Below are 22,725 nucleotides of genomic sequence, written 5' to 3' on the forward strand. Positions count from 1 at the left end.
TTGTAGACAGCTTTTTTTTTAATATTGAGTTGGTTTAGAATGGAAACTTTTGTCCTATGAGCTGTCCAAGGTATGCGCAGCATTCTTCTCCAGCACCACATCTCAAAGGCATACATTTTTCGCGATCGCATGCGCGAAGAGTCCAAGTCTCTGCTCCGTATAGAAATGTTGAGAATACAAGGGCATTCACCAGTCTCATCCTGATATTTTGAGACATAGATCTGTCTTTCCAAACTTTAGTTAGGCGACTCATCCCATTTTTAGCCATACCAATACGTCTCCGAACTTCTGTTTCACAGTTACCATCGTTAGTTATACTAGACCCGAGATAGACAAAAGTGTTTACTATCTGGTATTCATGTAATATGTTAGTCAATTGAATAGTGTCAAATCTGTCGACCACCATTATTTTTGTCTTAGCTTTATTGATTTTCAGACCAACTTGATTGCTTTCGTACTCAACTCTTCGCAGAAGATCAAACATTTCTTGCGCATTTGCTGCTATAAGTGTAGTGTCATCAACAAATCTTAAATTGGAGATTTACAAAGATAGCGAAGAACTTATTAGTAATGACAAGAAAATGCTAAAAACCTGGAAGGACAAGTTCCGTCAACTGCTAAAATGACAAATCTAGCAGAAGTACATCAGAAATAGAGGTGGATATAGCTGAAATAGAAAACCAATATCCGACACATGAAAAAGTAACACAGGTAATTAAAAAACTAAAAAATAATAAGACATCAGGAAGCGATGGTATAACTGTAAAGTGTCTAAAAACACGGAGCAAAAGATATGTGATACGAAGAAACAATGGAAAAACTGGAAAAAGGAATTATTGTGGGAATAACGCTCCTAAATATCATCTACAAAATCCTTGCAAATATCCTGCTAGAAAGAAACAAAACATACACAGAAGAAGTGAGGACTATCTCTACAATTGACCAGATATTTACTATAGACACGTAATGTAAAAATTCTAGAAGTTTGATCGTGAGATTCATCAGGTGATCATTGATTTTAAACACGCTTGTGATAGAGTGTGCAGGGTGAGGATGTGGACAGTGACGCAAGAACTTAGCAAGAAACCCCGTCAATTTGACATGAACGTGGACCAATGGACAATGGAACAGTGAACTAACATTTCTCTTGTCTTCGTCAACCATTTTTGATCCGCTCTGGAATGTTGGCCTCTCCGCATTGATCCCATCTATTCTTCTCTATATTGTCCCAATATAATCCATTGTTTGCCTGCCAGTACTCTTATGTCAACTACCCGTTTCTTTTGGGGTCTTCCCATGCTCCTTGCATTTTTCCTGCGTTTGATAAAGCAACAGGTCAGTATAGGATAAGTACTAACAAATATCCGGAAGAACTATTTGCAGACACCAACAAAATAAAAGAAATAGAAAAAAAAAGAAATACAAAAGTCCAGGAGACTCTAGTCAGCAGAAAAGCTAAGAAGACATGCTGACGAAGGAATAGTAAGACTGGCATGGGAAGAAGTTCCAGCTAGAAGAAGACCACTTGTACGACCTCTACTCATGTGGCGAATAAATAATACAGTAAAATATCTTAAAGTTATGTTCTCGGAAAATTGGATCAAGATTGCACAAGATAGAAATGAATGCAGATATATTGTTCGTCCGCTATAACTTTTCTCATGCGTCACGATTCATTTTCAAAGAAATTAAGTCAAAACATAAAGTGAAACGTACGCCGATGTGTGTAGTATATAGTATACAGCATGTGTGTAGTATATAGTATACAAAATGTTTATACACATCGACGTTCGTTTCACTTTATGTTTTGACTTAATTTGTTTGAAAAGGAATCGTGACGCATGGGAAAAGTTATAGCGAACGAACAATATTGTCATTGCAGACTGGTGAAAACGGTAAAAACTTCATTCAACTAGGTCACATTATAATATAGCTCTCGGCACCAACAGTGAGTAGCTAATGTAGCAAAACTAGTTTAATTAAGCAAGAAAAAAAGAACTTATTGTATAAACATATAAGAAGTGAAACAGCATGTATCAAAGGATTAAGAATCATAAGCTAAAAAGGCGGTGGGAAAAAAAGGGGAGGGGTAAGGAGAAATGGATGGCTGAAACTTGAAATTTTATTGTACTTTTACATTTAATCCAAACTATATTCAAACATTGTTGTAACATGTGAAATATATTTTCGTTATTGCTTCTATAAACTTTTTTTAAAGTTTTACCAATCTTAAAACCTAGCTAATATGATTAAAATGTTACTATTTTTGTATAAAAACAATTTGACAATCTTATTTAACTTTCAATAATTTCTAATGATTAATTTTAATTTTGCAAAAATTTTACTTACTTGTTATATTTACAGTTTATACAATTTCATAACAATAATATATTAAAATTTCTACGTTTTGTTACAAAAAATATTATTGCGTTATATTCGACGTTTTTTTTTTACTGAAAACAGTTTCATTTTTGACCAGCAAAAATGATCAACAATAGTATTATTTCGTAATTTTTTAGAATTTAAAGTGGGGCTAGATGAATATGCTACATAAAATGCTGAATTTTGGTCGTTTTATAAACAAAATATAATTAATGTTGTTCTAAAGCTATTTCCTTGTGGCATTTTTATAATTACGTATTTTTTATGGGAAATAAGCCACAATTTTACTAAAAAATGAATTTATTAACGTTTCGAAACCCAAATCGGGTTTCGTTGTCAAAATACAAAATACTATTAAAATAAAACAAACATGTTGTTGCTAAGTAAAAAAATTCTTCTAATAATTTATTTAATCTGACTCATTTATATTGGCAATTCAGACGTATATTATACATTTTAAAGTAGAAGACTTTAAAATGATATCGCCAATATTTATGAGTTGCGTTCCTAGGACGACTCTACTAAAAGATAGTTCATTCGATTACATGAAATCAATCCCAACTCAAGAATATCCGTCGCAAAAAAATCATAGCATGTGATCTGTCTTTAAAAAGACAACCAAATGCAACGATGACAGTAAAATTCTCGCGTTAGAGATTCCATAGTAAATCACGAGGGAAAACCAGGAAAAAAACCTCGTGATACTATCCCGACATCGTAAGTATTTGGTCTTACATTTAATCTACCTTCAAAAAACTAATACCAAATTCTGACTTTAATATGTTTAAATTATAAATAATATTAATATTACATAGATATACAATAAGTAATACTAAAATATAAAATTTGTACTAACTCGATATGTTATTGACTTACTAATCGTGGTATTTTCTTTCTATTGACTTCCTCTTTCAGTATGGGTAACCACATCCTACTGCATTCTACCGAGGAATTTGCGACACAATTGGTTTCATTTAGCATAATTAGAGCCGCTTCTTTGATTTTTTTTTCTCTTTTTACTATCTGATTCTTTCAGGATTATACTTAAATCTCTCCACTGAACTCTATGTTCATTATCCCATGCGTGTTGACATATCTGAGATATTCATTCTAATCGAATGAACTATCTTTTAGTAGAGTCGTCCCAGGAACGCAACTCATAAATATTGGCGATATCATTTTAAAGTCTTCTACTTTAAAATGTATAATATACGTCTGAATTGCCAATATAAATGAGTCAGATTAAATAAATTATTAGAAGAATTTTTTTACTTAGCAACAACATGTTTGTTTTATTTTAATAGTACCTATTTTGTATTTTGACAACAAAACCCGATTTGGATTTCGAAACGTTAATAAATTCATTTTTTAGTAAAATTGTGGCTTATTTCCCATAGAAAATATAATTAAGTTTAGTAGATTTAGAATCAAAAAAATATTTTTGTTATATTTTGTATTCATAATGATTAACAAAAATCAATCTTCTGTCAAAAGATAAAAGATAAAAAGTTGGGTAAACAGTATATTTGCCTTAAAGGCAGTTATGTGACAATTTTATACAAATAAAAATAATATCTCTTGAAGAAAAGTGAATAATCTCATTATAATTGAACACAAAATTATTGATAATGGTACCACACAAATAAATATGTGTATTAAGTAAAATAATTGTTATCGATGTTAGTATACACTCACCACATGTGCACAATTATCTTATTAAATATACTTTTACACTCACATAACAATTCATAAATACATACACACCCAAACTTATATGGAATCACCTGATATTATATATTATTATTTCGTGCGAATTTAAAAAAATCGAACACACGAAGTCAAACAATATTTATTTTAAAGCAATTAATTAACAAATACATACCAATTATATAAAACAATAAAGTATTTAACAAGCAAATTGAAATTAGCTGTTTTTAAAGTCAATAGCATAAAAGATTTCAATGCAAAACAAGTAATGTTTAAATTGTTTCTATTTATTTTGTTTTTGTTTTTTTTTAGTAGTCAGTGTTATCACCTCTAGTCCTTATGCAAGCTTCAGTTTGAGTGGGCATGATCCTAATCCAATTATCAATATTTTGTTGTGGTAGGTTGCTCCATCCTTCAAGAGCAGCTTGTACTAGCCGTGAGGTATTTTGTGGATTATCCTGGCAAGCTCTAATTTTTCTTTTAAGCAAATCCCATAAATTCTCTATAGGTTTAAGCTCGGGTGAGCAAGCAGGCCACTCCAAACAAGGGATACCTTCTGCTTCAAGGATGTATCTAGTCACTCTAATGGTATGTGGAGGTCCATTATCATGCAAGAAAATTAAATTTTTTCCTGTTGCACCTCTCCAGTGCCTAACTACAGGTTATGAATATACCTGTGAGCAGTTAAAGTTGGTTGGATGAAAATTAAAGGAGCTTTGTTATGGATTACAATTCCTCTCCAGAACATTACACTTCCTCTTGCATATTTGTGAACAGATCTGACAGTTTTGCGTTCTTGCTTGTCTTCCTCGACCTCTAAGTACACGATTTCGTAGATGATCTGATTTTACACAAATCCTGACTCTTTCTGAAAATCGCACATTTTGTCAATTTCCAATGTTCCAGTTTTGGTGGTGAAGACACCAATTTAGGCGATTCATCTTGTGCTACCTGGATAACTCGGAAATCCATAACTGTCTCCTGCTGTTTACTTCTTGACATGATCTCTTCTTCTTATCGTTTCAACTGAAAGAGTTACACTTGTAGCTTCCAAAAGCTGCTTTGGAGCTGCAGGTGAGAAATGGTTGGGTGTCTTCCAGCTGAATGGACAATTAAACGATCGTGGCGAGCCGTTATTACTTTTTGGCGACTTTCCCTTGCTTTAGTTTTGAGCTTTCCTAGTCCTGTTACCTAGCAGAGCTTTTGGACAGAACGCCCTGTGTTACGCCTAGCTCTACAGCTATGTCCCTCTGAGAACATTACTTGCTCCACAAGACCAATAATCTTTCCCCGTTGTAAGTTCTATAATCCCATATGACGCATATTTTCGTTTGTGGACGCAAAAGTTAGTTTATTTATTTTCGTTCAATTTGCAACTCAAGCAAATAACCTATACCGTACAGAGCTGTACTATCTGTTCGTCTTATAGATTTGTTTATTTTCAATAAAAACTTTTATTTTCGCAACAATAACAAGTTTTTTCAAAAGAAATAAATATTACTTTGAAATACATTTGGTTGTGATAATAATTTATTATTATAATTTTGGTTTCTTATAATTTATCAATGAGAAAACGGAAAAAAATTGTGTAATGCTATGTTTAACTGTTGCAGCCTTTGTAAAATACCGATAAAACATATTCCTTTCTAAATACTCCTTTGTATATAATTCTTCCTCGACAAAAATATTTCTTTATTAAGTATGCTTTTGTACTACATTTTACATTCCCATAAAATATCTAGTTTTCGTTAAATGTTTAAATGTAAGTTTTTTGCCTCATAAAGTTGTCAAATTTATTACCTGTCCTATATGAAAAGTTTCTGCCATATAAGACAAGAGAATTTACATAATATGTATTGCCGCCGATACGCGCGCCCATTTAAAAAATAGACTTTTTTTATTTACGTAATGCCCAAAGTGCACAATTTAGCGGCTAGTTAAGTGGGTCAAACTTTATAAAAAAAGGACTGGCCCTTTATGTATACACCTGCAACTTTTATTTTCATTAAGAGGTTTTATTGCTTATTTCATTGCTTTGAATTTACCAAACTATAACCCTAAACCACACGCCTGTATTTTTTGTCCGTTCTATTTTACTAAAAGGTTTTTTAATAGTCGATTATAAAAAACGTTTTATTAAACTAAAATTCACAAACTTGAAAGCCATAAAGATCGTTAGTTTTTCCCCGTGTTAGTCTTATATATAGCCGGTTCTCTCTCTCTCACTCTCTCTCGTCTTTAGTTGGGACAATCACAACTCGGGCTCTACGTACAATAAGAATTATTTCGCTTTCTCTGCGTAATAAACGTACATTCTCAACAGCAAAGCGGTAAGTTTAAGCTTAGCTATTTTCACTTCTAAACCTTCTAAAATAAGAGTGTTTGTAAAACTGTGTTCTAAAATATTTAAACTCACAATCTACTATTCCTCTCGATCCGCTGTTACAATGCCTAATAAATATACAAAGGAGTCTACTAATGCTATCGCCTCATCTCCAACATCTAAGAGCTGGTCTATATTTATTCATCTTATTGCTCTGACTCCTTTTGAAGGTTAGCCATCCAAATTGCAATTATCGCTTTGGAAACTGCTGCTTAAAAGATTTCTACGGATGAGGTCAAATTATCTTCTTAGGTCTTTCAGCCACCAGTTCTGGCATTTTCTTACTGATCCCTTGCCCTGTATTTTACCTTCCAATATTATTCGCAGTAATTCCTATCTTTTACCTCTTAACATATGGCCAAAGTATTGTACTTTCCTCTTGTTGATCATGCTTAGTAACTGTTTTCGTTTACTCATGCGCCGAAGTACCTCATCGTTGGTAACTTTTCGTAACCATAGAATTCTTACCATCCGTTTGTACCTACATATTATACATCTAATAGATGCCTATTCTTTTTTCTATTTCAGAGGCCATTGTACAACTTTACAGCCATACAGCAAGACAGAAAAAACGTAACATCTGATCATTCGGATTCTGAGCTGTAGACTAGGTCCGATCTTGTAAAAAATGTTGTTCTCGCTTGTTCCATTCCAGATATAATCCTTTTTTGGGTTACACTGGCTGTTGATACCCTGTATTTACTTTTAAATTAGATATAGGAGTACACCCAAAATGTACATGACAACACTGCTTCCCCGTTTTCCACACCCGACTCGTGCGGATTTATTCAGTCATTCGTCGATTCTACAGTGGCAATGTAACTCATTGTACTAAGCAATGTTGCCGATTTTAGCGTTTCCTTCAGTCGCGTATCTCTAATCGAAAACTAAACGTATGGTATCTGATCCCAAATATTTTATGGCTACCTGTTTTATTATTTGTCACTTGACATACAAATGTACGTTTATTGGTATCTTTGAAAATACTACAACCTTACAATAGACTGCATGTGCCAGTGAAACTGTGGAGGCCCTTTTTGCCGGATGTACTATTCCATACATAACCGTATCTAAAGAACAAAAAAACAATGTCTACTATTAAACTCAAATCTTGAGTAACGTTGGGACACCCCTTACATTCTCTGTAAAGATGTGCTCTGTATGAATAATTATATATATAATCCGGTTCTCTTTTACCATGAGGTGTCGAGAAATCTGCTTTTACTTCCTAATCATCTCTCTTCAAAGTTTTCTGTTGGATGTCCTTCTCTTGGCTTCCTCCCATGTGAGGTTTCTGCTTTGTAATGATTTTCCCACAGCATCGTTCCATTGTTGACACGGTCTTCCTCTTCTCCTTGTACCAATTCCCTTTGCTTCCCAAACTACCTTGACTTGTCTATGTGGATCTAACCTATTTAAATGACCGAACCATCTTAGTTGCGATCTTTCTATTGCTTTATTGGCACTCTCAACATATAGGTTGTTTCTTATCGTTTCATTTTTTACTTTGTCCATTAGCGTAACTCCTTCTACTCTTCTTAAATACTTCATTTCAGAAGATTGTATCTTGCTCTTCTCCCGTTCAGTTAGTGTCCATGTTTCACTTCCATATAACAAAGTAGGGAGGTATATTGTATTATATACTGACACTTTTGTCTTCTTGCTAATTTCTCTTTTGCTAATGAAACCTGAATTCAGGGAGTGATATAGTGGTGATATTTTAGCAATTCTGTTGTTCAGCTCTTTTTGCATTTTTCCTTTTCCATCTATTATAGTTCCTAAATATTCAAAATCCTCCACTTGTTCTACTAAATTTCCGTCTAGGTTTATATGGATTTCTCTGGGTGTCTTGGATATAAGTAGAGTTTTGGTCTTTGCTAAATTTATTTTCATTCCTTTGTCTGCAAGTTCTCTCGTCCATAAATTTAGGTTGTTTTGCAAAGATTTCTCTGAACATGCTATTAATGCAATGTCATCTGCAAATACACATTCACTTATCGTTATACTTTTTAATTGATGGTAACCTAAATCTAATTTTCGGGACTCTCTACTGCATTTTTCTATTACTTCATTCATATATATAATGAATAGCAGTGGGCTCAAAACTCCACCTTGCCTTACTCCTTGTGTAGTAGCGAATATGTTTGATTCACAGTTTAATGCTCGGACAATGTTCCAACTCTTCCAGTACATAGATTTTACTGCATCAATTAGTTCTACTCCAACATCGAACTGTTCAAGTGCTTTCCAAATGTGATGTCTGGGTACCTTGTCAAAGGCTTTTTCCATGTCTATGAAACACATGTATATATCTTTGTCAAAATTAAGGAATTTTTCTGTTATTTGTCTTATAGTAAAGATATGATCTTGGACACTGTGCCTCGGTCGGAAACCACTTTGTGCATCGTGTAGTTGATGTTCCACTTTATTTCTCAGTCTCATCTCCAGTATTCGTTCTTAAACCTTAGCCGGGACACTTAGCATGGAAATTCCTCGATAATTTGAACATTCCTTTTTATCTCCCTTCTTAAATAAAGGAACCATTACTGCTGTTGCCCAATCTTCTGGAATGCGTTTCTGTTTCCAAAACAACACTGCTTCCCCGTTTTCCACACCCGAGTCGTACGGATTTATTCAGTCATTCGTCGATTCTACAGTGGCAATGCAACTCATTGTCCTAAGCAATGTTGCCGATTTTAGCGTTTCCTTCAGTCGCGTATCTCTAATCGAAAACTAAACGTATGGTATCTGCTCCCAAATATTTTATGGCTACCTCTTTTATTATTTGTCACTTGACATACCAATGTACGTTTATTGGTATCTTTGAAAACACTTCATCATCATCATCATCTTGGTGCTACAGCCCTTAGAGGGCCTCGACCTTCTCAAGCTTTCCATTCTGTTCTGTCCCTTGCTTGCATTTTCCAGTTGCCGACTCCGATCTTTTCGGCATCCTGTGTTACCCCGTCCATCCACCTCAGCTTTGGTCTACCCCGTCTTCTCGTTCCCACGGGTTGCGCTGTTAGAATCTTTTTTATCATGTTCGATTCAGGGGCCCGGGTTACATGTCCTGCCCACTGCAGCAGTCCCGGGCTACTACAACCTTACAATAGACTGCATGTGGCAGTGAAACTGTGGAGGCCCTTTTTGCCGGATGTACTATTCCATACATAACCGTATCTAAAGAACAAAAAAACAATGTCTACTATTAAATTCAAATCTTGAGTAAACGTTGGGAAACCCCTTACATTCTCTGTAAAGATGTGCTCTGTATTAATAAATTATATTAAAAAAGGAAATAGCTAAATGGTTTTACTTATTTCGAATTAAACAAAAAGAGTTGTGAAGAAAAGTCAGTAATTTTTCAAAAATTATTAAAAAAATTGAAAGACTAGGTCTAAAACATTTTTGTTCATCTAACAATCGACCATTTGTAAATGAGCAATATTATTACTTTTGTGAGGGGGGGGGGGGGTTCTACCGATTTTCCGCAACATTTTAGTAGGTTTTTGTACTACCAAAAAGGACTCTCTGAACTTTTCCAGATTTTTTGAGCCCATGCCTCTTCTGTGAGCCTTAAAGAGACCAAAACGCTTTTTGAAAAATTTTTTCGCGGGTCTCTGTTCAAAAGAAACCTAATTTATTGGGAATTTTTTCAACTTGTGAAATCTCAAGGCGCCTTTTTGGTAAAAATTAAAGTTTTGCCCCCCTTTTTACCAAAAATGCCCATATTCAAACAGCTATAAAACAGTTTTTAAGTGATGCAGCCATATTTAGGCAGTAAAAAGTTGAAGGATCTAGAAAAGATCTACAACTATGTCATTTAAAGTTTTTTTCGCAGACTTATTTTCTGACAACTTCGGATTTCACAAAAATTGTTTTGGAGCTCCAAAAGGAAACGCATTTTTGCTTTCTGTTAAACTCTTCATCTGAACCTTTAAAAATCAAGAATTTTGATACTTTCGTGATTAATATACCTTACACTGTTGACCTTTCTCGCTAAACCAGGGGCTATTCAGCCCTTTCATACATCATGAATTATGAAAGTAGAAAAAGGGCCTTTATTTTAAGCTCTAGAAAGAAATCTCTAGAGCTTTGAAATGAAAGTTATGACTACTTAAAGATTTAACTATAGTTCATGTTAGGCCGCTCCCGTATGAAGAAAATAATCTTATGAATTTTTAGGTTTTTTGGGTCATTATAAACAAAATAAGTCTCTCGTCACTTTTCTCAAAAGTTGATAGTCTTGATTGACAATATTTACTTGAATAAATAAATAGATTATTAAAAAAATTATGTTAATAATTAATTATGAAAATTATCCAAATGCCGAGTATTTATTGGGAATTTTTTGCAGAAGTACGTAGTATAAGCTAAAAAATGATGTTTACTATATTATTTTTGGTGAGGAGGCACCCGAGAAATAATTCTTCAAATAGCGTTAAAAAAGGCAATATTTGGACTTTTTAAGGCTCAGAGAAGGGGCCACTGGGCTCAAAAAAATCTGAATAAATTCAGAGAGTCCTTCTTTTTGTAGTACATACATATACATACACATACATATACATACATACATATAACATACTAAAATTTGGGGAATATCTGTAGACCCCCGTCCCCCCACAGAAGTAAATAAAAAGTAAAGCTCAAATATTTTTCTTGCTAATCAATTCAACATATTCAACTAGCCCTTTACCCTAGCAATTAGAGATATTAATTTGTTTTATTTTAACGTTTCGGAGGGTCCCTTGTTCGAGGATTTGCATTTGTTCCAGGTACGGTAGTGGCCTCTTCTATTGCTTCTAACTGTTTGAATCGTTTATGTTTTCCTGTAAAAAAGAAAAATATTGATATTTAACGTTCCATAGATAATAGTCTTAACAACATAGCCCAGTAAATGAACGGGAAATACGGCGATACCGTGTAATTTTCAGGGGCAACTCCGAATTGCATGAAAATTTAGATTTAGGTTCTACTTACCCTCCACTTCAAAGTTGAAATTGTGCCGCTGGTTGCTTTTACTTGGGGGGTGACAATCACCCCTTCTCGGGGGTGAAAAAACATATGTTCAAGATAAGACTGGAAATGGACAAATTGGCTGATTTTAAGCAACTTTTGTACTGTAGAGATTTTTAAGTCAATACTTTTCGAATGATTTAAGATTGAAAATGTTTATTTTTCGACAAAAAAACTACGTTTTTAGATGGTTTTTCGTAAATAACACAAAAAGTAAATATTTGATCGAAAAAATATCCTTAGCAAAATTGTAGCTTATAAAAAGCCGAAAAAAAATGGTGTATCAGTAAACTCTATCAATCGAGTAAAAATAAAGTTGTAGCTCATGAAAAATACGTTCTTATTCGTCTAATTCCAAATCGAATATTTCAAGATGAAATCACTGAAAAATTAAGCACTTTTCGGGAAAAACCCATTCAAACTTTTTTAAGTGTTTATAAAAAACTTTATTTTAATTGTTTATAAAAGTCTCTAGCATTAAAAATTAGCGAGTTACGCTCAAAATAAAGTTGGCCCTCTTTATTTTTTGGTAAAAAAATCATGAAAATCTCCCCGTGTTTAGCTCCCCAAATGAAATTAATCACTACCGCTTCACAACCAATGTACTTACTTTTATATTTTATATGATCTGCCAGTCTCATCTGTTTAAAATGCTTATTTTTGAAAGGGTTATAGTTGAAAAAGCTATAACGGGTCACTAATCACGAGTGTATGCAAATTTGAACAGCCATATCTTAACCAATTTTTATCTAACGGAAAAACAAAATGAAATTAGCATATTTATACATAATAGTAAAACCTACATTTTTTACTCCTTAAGATTTTTCTTATCACTAATACTTTTTAAGTTATTTTGAAATTAAGAAATTTTTCAAAAATATTTAGAAAAATTTTTTTTACTATAAAACCAAATTTTTTCAAAAATAAGCACTTTAAACCAATCAAACTTACAGATCATATAAAAAATACACATACAGTTAAAATAAATGGTAAAGCGGTAACGATTAATTTTATTTAGGGTGCTAAATAGTGGGAGGTTTTCACGATTTTTTTTTTACCAAAAAAGGACGCCATCATTTTTTTTTCAGTGTAACTCGTTCATTTTTGATGCTAGAAACTTTTGTAAAAAACAATTATAAAGCTTTTTTTAGATGGTTTAAAAATGTTAATAAGTTTTTCCCAAAAAGTGCTTAATTTTTCGGTGATTTCGCGTTGAATTATTCGATTAGGAATTAGACGAATAAGAACGTATTTTTTATGAGCTACAACTTTGCTTTGACTCAATTTGTAGACTTTATTGAGACACCAGTCTTTTTGCTTTTTTATAATTTACACAACAAAATTGCTTATAATCTGTCAATCAATCCATTTCCGGGCTTATTTTAAACACGTGTTTTTCACCCCCCGAGAGGGGGTGACTGTCACCCCCCAAGTAAAAGCAACCAACGGCACAAATTCAACTTTTGAAGTGGAGAGTAAGTAGAACCTAAATCCAAATTTTTATGCAATTCGGAGTTGCCCCTGAAAATTACACTCCAAAACGGTCATTTATTCGTCTAACAATGCATTATTATAAAACGGTGGCGGTAAAAGAATTCACTCTTAAAATTATTCGCATGTGGTCTTTCACAATAGGTTTTTATAGTGGAAAAAAATCTTGGTGTATTCTGAGATTTTATTTTCATGGTATAAGTTTGTTTTCATTCGGATTTTGCACAAAATAAGTTTATGATCGCTTCCTATGTCTACCAATGTTAGTCCCCTTACATCCACAATAATTTGAGGAAAGAGTAGCTTTCTACTAGAAATAATATAGTCGATCATTGATTTTTGTTCTCTGGTATTTTCAAAGGCATACTTGTGTTGTTCTTTGTGCGGGAAAAAAGTAGTATTAATATCATCATATTGTTGTTTTATCACTGGTACCTGGTTTTATTACTCATAATATAAACGTCTATTCATTTAGTTCAAGTTCGTTGGAGGTGTTGAAGAAGCTCGTCTTGTTGAAACATTTCTGTTGTTGACAGGTGCATAAGTTGCCACCTATCATATTTAAGGCTTTGGCGTTTTTTAGAGGTATAACACCAGAGTGCTTATAGAATACATGGTAATAGTGTAAAAAAATATTTGTCTCAAATATATCTCAATACCCTAATTATGTTTTTACAGAGGATCCTTTAGCATAATATGGTAGCTTTCACAGAACTTACTGGGGATGGTTCAATGTGGTCTACAGGCCAGGGCCAAATGACAGGTTCATTACTGACAAAGACAAATGATCAGTTACTGACAAAGAGCATCAATATATTAGGTCTGCTGAAGTCCCAAGGACTTATACATTAATGAGTGAAATATGTTAACTAAAAGCAGATTATTAGATACTCATTTGTAAGTCAAAAATACAGGCTCTAACAATGGGTGACTACTTTTTCAAAAAATGTCTATGTAGGTATTGTGCTTTCTACTGGTTGAATGGATATATACTACTAAACTAGATACGTAGTGCCTGTGTATTAAAATACCTGTGTAATGTTTCATATCGTACCTCCTTACAAGTCGTAAAAATGCAGCCTTATTTAAACAATTTCTGCGAAAGCCTTTCTTTTCTCTTCTAAAAGCTTCTGCTTCTTCTATATTATCATTGTTTAACATTTGTTCTTTTTGTTTTAGTCTTTTTGAGCGTCCTATAATCCGAGAAAAATGATACCGTAGATAACAGTTTATAAATACGTTGATATTTATTACGAAATACAATATTAAAACAATAAACTAAAATGTGCTGAAAAACGTTCCAACAGTAACTACTTAAGATTATTTATATGGCACTTTCATTTTTGAATTGGAATTATGTTGTGCAATAGGGCTTTTCATCGACTCTCATTGTTTCGAGCTTCTGTCATATTATACACAGATTATACAAGATATGACAGAAGCTCGAAATAATCGAGAGTCTATTAAAAGCCCTATAAAGCAACTGCGCATTCGTGATGCTTATCAATACAACCATCTAAACTACCATCCTAAAACTACCAATAAGAAAACTGTTGGCCTTCGTTGAGGTCACAGGACTTATTAAAGTTTAAGGAGAAGAACAGGGTTTGGTACAAAGGTCTTATGACCAAGTGCCAGAGACTAACGAGTCTCGCTTGAGTTAAGAAGAAGTTGTCCCTTCGTTTTTAACTTCAAATATCTCGAAAACTAATGACTTTATCGTTACGAATGAGTAGTATATTATTTACATGGAAAGTGTTGGAGAATAAAAAAATTGCAATAAAATAGAAATTCTGCCAGTGGCGTAGAATTTGGGAAGGGTCAACCATTCATTTTCCTCCGTCGTGCGCCTCTGGTAGTAGCCAGAAACGTTTGTATAATACAATTTAGTAGGGTTTACAGTACTTACATTTGTACCAAGTATGACAAGGGTATGTCAAATGGTTTTTAATAACTACAATGAATAAATCTACTCGTAAATATAGCTGTACGAACGCTGCTGAAAAAATTCCTCGGGGTTCCGGAAGCGTTTCAAAGGGGGCGAAATAGTATAAGTATAAGAGTAATTTGGATTTTAAGGAGTCAGTATAAAATGTGAATTTCTAAGGTTAAATAAAAATGTTATAAATTAATCGTGTTTTAATGTAAGAAGTGTTAGAAGACTTTAAGAATTTAAGCGTGTGTGTTACCAGTTTTCAGTGAAATGAGAAAATAACGCAAATATCGAAAGAATACACTTTCTTTAAAGTCTTTAAATGTCATAAAAATAAATTCTACTTACTTGCTATCTTTATCATTATAATACCCCACCATATTGACCAGCCCCATCCAACAAGACAGAATAGTACAGTGAAACATTGGCTGAAACCTATAATTAAATTTATTAGAAAAGCTCCAAATCTTGACTTAGCTCCGTCCTTCTGAGAAAATCTGGGTATGCCAATACAAAGATTGAGTATTCCACTTATAACAGTGCCTGAAAATAAAAAACAAACAATGTATACATATTTTATGTCTTAATTTGTTTCGGGATTTGTCTCTATAGCCGCTCAAAAAAGTGAATATGAGTTAAATATTTTTCAAAAATCTATCGAATGACACCAAACACGACCCCACAACCACACCCCCTAAAGCGGGGAGGGGGGCAACTTTGAAGTCTTAAATAGGAATCCCCATTTTTTTTTATTGCAGATTTGTATTCCTCATAAAAAATAAAGTAACTTTTATAAGAAAAATTTTTTCTCATTGTTGATAGATGGCGCTATATTCGAAAAAAAAAACGATTTATTGTCATACTTCAGTCATTTGGTAAAAAAGGGGGTTACCTGGAAAGTTTTCCGGGTGTTTTGAAAATTGATCGTTTTATAGATTTCGGTATGTTCTTTTTGAATTTCAACTTTGCTACCTCGTATCTCCATATTAAAAAATGGCGCATAATAATAGTTTTCTGGGAATACATATCTCCTTTCCGACGCATTTTATGAAAAAACGTTAGGTTTAAAATTAAGCTAGAAAAAATTTCCTACAATTTATGCATTTATATTTTTTTCTGTAAAATCAATGGTATTAGCGTACCAGCGTGACAAAATATTATTCATCTACACCACTACGTGTTTTTTCACGTGTAGTGAACCATTTTCATTTATTTGCGGTAACTATATCACTTACTCGAAATATAAGTCCAATGCCATAATCGTATTTGACGTATATCCTGAAGATGTAGCCAACCGTAGTACCAAACACGCGGAGCGATCCCAACGATCATGAATAGCTGCTTCAGTACACATACGTTTTGATGAGATAATGATTCCAACTGTGTCACAGTCACAAGTTGGAATTCTCCAACTCTTGGGGAATAATGTGAACAAGAACCGCCTCATTGAAATGTTGAAAACAAAATTTGAAGGGGAAAATTTTATGTTCTCACAAGCCACGGAAGATGCGGATATGCTAATCATAAATACCGCAATAAATGTTTCACCAGCATTCGATACTGTATTAGTTTCACCAATAAATGTTTCACCAGCATTCGATACCGTATTAGTGGTCGGCGAAGATATAGATTTTCGGATTCTTTTCAAAGCTTTTGCGCGATCAAACGTGTACTTTCTCAAACCAGGAAAAGGAAAAATTTCCCAAAAAATATATTCCACTGAAAATATCATAGACAAAACAGCTGCAGATAAAATATCATAGATAAAAAATCATATTTTACTTTTGCATGCCTTCAGTGGCTGTAGCTGTAATACAAAATGTGCACTATTTAACCAAGGAAAAATGAAATCATAAACCAGGGAAATAAGGCAAAAATATACCATGTTCGGGACACTTGAGCAGCCAGGTTGCAAATGGTTTTTTTTTGGGTACTATATACCTAATACATTATAAATACAAAAATGCCCGTCACAGTTCGGACGAGAATTTTAGTTATTAACAAATAAGTGTCAAAAATGTCAGTTTTTTCGTTTAAATCGCCACATTTAAGATACCCTTTAGTAGATGAACAAAGATTAAAATGGCAATTTTTGAATTTTGGTCCGATCATTTGTTGCTTCGGAAATTTCAAAATAAAACTAAAATTTTGAAAATAAAAAATTTGCTATAACTTTTGCGAAAATAGCCTTCAGACTTTCATATTGCATGAAAAGTTAAGTCAAACAGTCCATATAATGCACAAAAAAGTTTAAGACGATTCGTCAATTAATTTAAATTTTATTCCATTTGTTTATCCCAAAGAGCTTTTTTTTGCAATGTTATTGTTCAGAAAATAAGAATGATATAGCAGTTCTGTAGAAACCACGTGAACGAAGAATAGTTATATTTTCAAGAGATATAAAAAAAATAATAAAAAGTAATTTTTATCATTCCGAAAACATTTTACTAAAGTAGAATCATTTTTGGCTTATAAACAATTTGAATAACTGTTTAATTTGAATAATATTGACTCTAGATTAAAACTAGTTTGGGATTTGAAAAGCTGGTATTTTACACGAATTTTCAAAAAAAAAACTTTTCGCCTAGGTTAATTATGGTCAAAGTTAGTTACTTTCTTTTATTTATTTCACAGCTACTTTGTTTATAACAATTAAGCAACCTAACTAGCGCCATTTTAAAGATCAAGGTATATACTTTATATGTAAAAGTCTGAGTAAACTTTGAATATCAGCAAAGTGGTTAACAAAGCTTTAAAAATTACGTCCTAACGAAATCGATTCGTGGTCGGTGGAGGGGAATTATTAAAATCCGTGCACTCAAAAAGTGAAATTAATTATTCAAACATATTCTGCTATTATTATCTCCGGAGTTTGTTGATGGATTTTGATCATAACGTTTTCAATTTGTATCTACTCGTAGTCTTGTAGAGTACGTTATGTACACATATCCCCACCTAACATTAAAAAATGTTAGGGGGAACCCCCCTTATGACTCAGGGATATGAAAAATAGATAACGACCGATTCTAAGAATTACCGAATATTCATATATAATTTCATAGAAATCGGTCAAGCGGTCTCAGAGGAGTATGGCAACTAACACTGTGACAGGAGAATTTTATAGATGTAAATATATAGACGGCTATTAAAAAATGGGGGTTGGTGATAGAAGAGTGAAAATTAATTAAGGGGTGTATGTGTATTTTTTAATTCTACACAATATAAAATTAAGGTAGGTAATTTTGTCCAAAAAAATTTAAAAAAAATGTCAGGGGGCTAACCCTCCTTATAATTTATGTGTATGAAAATAGATGAAAACCTATTCTCAATCCTACAGGATATACGTGTAAAATTTCATAAAAATCGGTCTAGCCGTTTCGGAGGAGTATGGTAACTAACACTGTTACAGGAGAATTTTATGTATATAGAAGTAACTGTGAATTAAATAATAAAAGTGGCTAATTTTGACCGCATTTAATCTAGGCGAAAAGTTTTTTTTTTGAAAATTCGTGTAAAAATTCCAGCTTTTGAAATCCCAAAGTAGATTTACTCCACAGTCAATATTAACAAATTTATTCAAATTGCTTTTCAGCCAAAAATGACTACTTTAGTAAAATGTTTTCGGAATGACAAAAATGACCTTTGATTGATTTTTTAAATTATTTGAAAATATAAGTGTTCTTCTTTCATGTAGTCTCCACATAATTGCTGTATCATTATTATTTTCTGAGCAATAACATTGCAAAAAATCTCAAAAACGGTGGCTCTTACGAAAAAAGTATTCAGATATTTTTTATAGATAATTATCTGATCTACATTTTTTGTTGAAACTAATTTTATGATAAAACTTACCGTTTCGCTGAAAATCGCTAAAAACCATATTTGGTGACCTTTGACCCAGCGTAATTTTTTTAGCTCGGGTCGGATTTATGAGGACTTTTTAGATATCATTTATGATGGTATTTTGAACAATCCTGCCAATTTTCAGCTTGATGGTAATTATTGTAACCTCACTCCTATTTTTGAGTCTAAGTAGATCGGTCTAAGTGGTACTTATGATAATTCGCATATTCCATCATATAATTATAATTAAGAGGAAGAAACGGCGACTCTTTTTGAAAAAGCTTTCGATGAAATCGAAAACGAAGAGGCGTGTGATGAGTCTGATAATCGCATCGCAGATGATGCGGACGAAATTTCAGTCTGCGATATCTCTATCGATGCTCAGGACCAAGTCGTAACAACCTGGTCCATCAGGAACAGCAAAGCGAAGAAGATTGCGCTAAATATGTTTCTATATAAATGCATAACATTTAGATTAGGCTTGCAGGGAAAACTACAATAAAAAAACGCGCTTACTCTACCTACATTTGATGTGTAAATGAGTTTTTTTTAAAACGTCTATAAAATTACCTAAGCGACGCCTTTATACATGGAAATCTCCAGCTGACAAAGACAACAAAATCGTCAGAAATCAAATTGACTACATCATAATAAAACACAGATTTCCAAACTCAATTCAGGCAATAAAGACATATCCAGCAGCAGATGTATCTTCTGATCACAGTCTTCTTATTGCTAGGTTTCAATTTAAAAAAAAAAGCCGCAACAGCATAAACTTAACATACAGAAACTAAAGTCAGAAGAGAAAATCTGAAACACGAATTCAACACAAATCTAGACAGAAACCCAGGAAATAATTGCAACGTCGAACAGCAGTAGCAATTCTTTAAAGCCTCTATATTAGAGCCAAGTAAGAAAGTATTTACAACAACCAAATGTAAGAAAGAAGAATGGATGACGGAAGAAATTCTAGAGTTGATGAATGAAAGAAGAAAAAACAATACCATCAATAAGACCCGCTATAAACAGCTTCAAAACCAAATAAAAAGAAAAATTAGGTAGGCTAAAGAAACCTACTTCTCTCAAAAATGTAAAGAAACAGAAGAATTTCAAAACAAATATGACAACTTCAACCTACATAAAAAAGTTAAAGTACTACCCGGAATAGGAAATAGAAGAACCTCAAGTATATTGCTCGACAAAAATAGAAATATTATAATGGAGACAGAACGAAAACTACGACGATGGAAAGAGTACATCGAAGAACTATTTCATGACCAGAGAGAAGCTAGTAGATCCGTAGATAGCCAAACCGGAGATGTGAGCCCAGAGATAACCAAATCAGAGGTTAGTCAGGCAATAGACTCTATGAAAACCAATAAATCTGCTGGTCCAGATGAATTACCTAACGAGCTGATAAAGTTGGCCAACGAGAAAAACCTGGACATAATAGTGGAACTGTTCAACGCTATCTATACTACGGGAATCATCCATAGAGAAATGTTGACATCAGCATTTGTGTGCTTGCCAAAGAAAATGAATGCCAAAGAATGCAGTGACTACCGAACCATAAGCTTAATGTCACATACCTTGAAAATTCTGCTGAAAATTATCCACGCCAGAATACACTCTAAACTGGAGCTGGATATTAGTGACACTCAATATGGATTCCGCAATGGTATGGGTACCAGAGAGGCATTATTTTTTTCAACGTGCTGACACAGAGCTGTTTGGATGTTAGCCGTCCTCTTTACGTCTGTTTTATAGACTACAATAAAGCGTTTGATAAAGTAAAACATGATCCACTCATGGAAATTCTGAAAACTAAAAACCTAGATGAAAGAGATTTAAGACTAATAACACACCTCCATTACAATCAGCGAGCAATAGTAAGAATGAAAAAGAAACATCTGAAGAAATTGAAATAAAGAGAGGAGTCAGGCAAGGCTGCAAACTATCACCTCTATTATTTAACGCTTATTCTGAAGAGGTAATGCGAGAAACTCTGGAAGATGAAACAGTCGGCATAAGAGTAAATGGATTCTTAGTTAACAACATCAGATATACAGATGATACAGTAATAATAGCCGATAGTTTACAATACCTGCAATACCTGCAAAGACTCATGAGTAAAATAGTAAGGTGTAGTAGGGAGTACGGACTCTCGCTTAATATCAAAAAGACGAAGTTTATGAAAATTAGTAAAAACAACCATAATACTAACGAAATCTTAATAGTAGAGGGCCAACAGATCGAAAGAGTAAAAAAGGACACTTACCTAGGAACACTTATAACAGAAAATAATGACTACACTGCAGAAATCAAAGTCAGAATCAAAAAAGCACGTTCTAATTTTATGAAAATGAAAAAGGTCCTATGTAGCAAATATTTAACATAAGCTCTTAAAGTACGCCTAACAAAATGTTACGTATACAGTGTACTATACTATGGAGTGGAATCATGGACGTTAAATGTAGAGACAATGAGACGACTTAACGCCTTTGAAATGTGGACCTATAGAAGAATTATGAGGGTTTCTTGGATAGATAGAGTTACGAACAACGAAGTACTGAGAAGAATAGGTAAAGAGAAGGAAGTTGAACTTACAATTAAAGAAAGAAAACTACAGTATCTCGGACATGTGGTGCGGGGCGAGAAGTATGGCATCCTGCGACTCATAATGCAAGGAAAGATAGATAGCAGAAGAAGCATCGGAAGAAGACGAATTTCATGGCTGAAGAATCTGAGAGAATGGTTCGGATGCAGCTCAAAACAACTATTTAAAGCTACTGCCTTAAAAATTAAAATAGCTATGATGATTGCCAACCTCCGTAGCGGAGATGGCACCTGAAGAAGAAGATTGAAATGTACCTACTTTGCGGTGCGCGTACGCCAAAAACGATTGAATTCATGAAAAAATTTAGAAACACATAGGTAAATTGTAGGAAATCTTTTCTAGTTTAATTTCGTACATAAATGTTTTTTTCGTTTTGCGTCGGAAAGGAAATTTTTCTAAAAAACTGTTATTGGGGGCCATTTTTTCAATATGGCAGCGCAAGCGGCGGAGATACGAGGTAGCAAAGTTGAAATTCGAAATGAGCATACCGAAATCCATAAAACTACCAATTTTAAAAACTTCCGGAAAACTTTCCAGGTAAAACTACCAAATGATTGGACTAATAGGTAAATTATACAAACGGTCTAACATCTGCAGAAATACACTTCCTAACGAAAAACAAAAAAAAACGTTTATAATATTTTCTAAAAATCTATCGAAAGGTCCCAAACATGACCTTGTACTCCCACACCGGGGGTGAAGAGGGGACAACATGTTTCTTTACAGATTAGGATTCTACGTGAAAAGGTAAACTAGTTTTTTTAAAAGTTTTTTAAGAATGTTTTGTAAAATCAGAATCTGCAATAAAAAATGAGAGTTCCTATTAAATATTTCAAAGTTGCCTTCTATCCCACCCACAGGTGATAGGGTGAGGTTACGTTTGGTGTCATTCGATAGATTTTTGAAAAATATTGAAAATTCGATTGTCATTGTGTTTTATTTAGAAGTGTATTTCTCGACATATTAGACCCTTTCCACAATTTTCCTGGGTTGTAAGAATAAATCGTCTTTTATTTTGATTATATCCCTATCTATCAATATTTCGAAAAAATGTCTCGAATAAAACTTACGTATTTTTTCATGAGTAAATAATATCACTACATTTTTATTAATATAATAAAACTACAAGAGTATTACCTGTTCCAGGTCCTATACAATTTAAAATCAGGCAAAACCAAGCTAGACATATCGGTAATATTGGGATAGCTGCTTTCATATGAGATGAATGTTCTACCAAACTCATATCTATTTTTGGACGGGTATCCTAAAATAAATTACATTTTAATTAATAAAAAAAATTCGGATTAGACTAAGTGTATGTTTTATCTCTTTTGAATATTAACAGTAGGTATA

General features: G+C 33.3%; 1 protein-coding gene across 1 annotated transcript in view; it reads right to left on the reverse strand.

The window, feature by feature from the left end:
* Positions 1–11,083: 11,083 nt before the first annotated feature.
* The window catches only part of LOC126889949 (protein stum-like), a 226,238-nt gene continuing 214,596 nt past the window's right edge, over positions 11,084–22,725 (reverse strand). Inside the window, exons 6-8 of the mRNA XM_050658703.1 lie at positions 22,510–22,636; positions 15,261–15,455; positions 11,084–11,301 (exon numbers count right to left, since the gene is read on the reverse strand). Of these exons, the coding sequence (XP_050514660.1) occupies positions 11,201–11,301; positions 15,261–15,455; positions 22,510–22,636 (423 nt within the window). The 3' untranslated portion in view covers positions 11,084–11,200. The remainder of the gene's footprint in view (positions 11,302–15,260; positions 15,456–22,509; positions 22,637–22,725) is intronic.

This window comes from Diabrotica virgifera, chromosome 8 (genome assembly GCF_917563875.1).
Source record: "Diabrotica virgifera virgifera chromosome 8, PGI_DIABVI_V3a".
NCBI lineage: Eukaryota > Metazoa > Arthropoda > Insecta > Coleoptera > Chrysomelidae > Diabrotica > Diabrotica virgifera.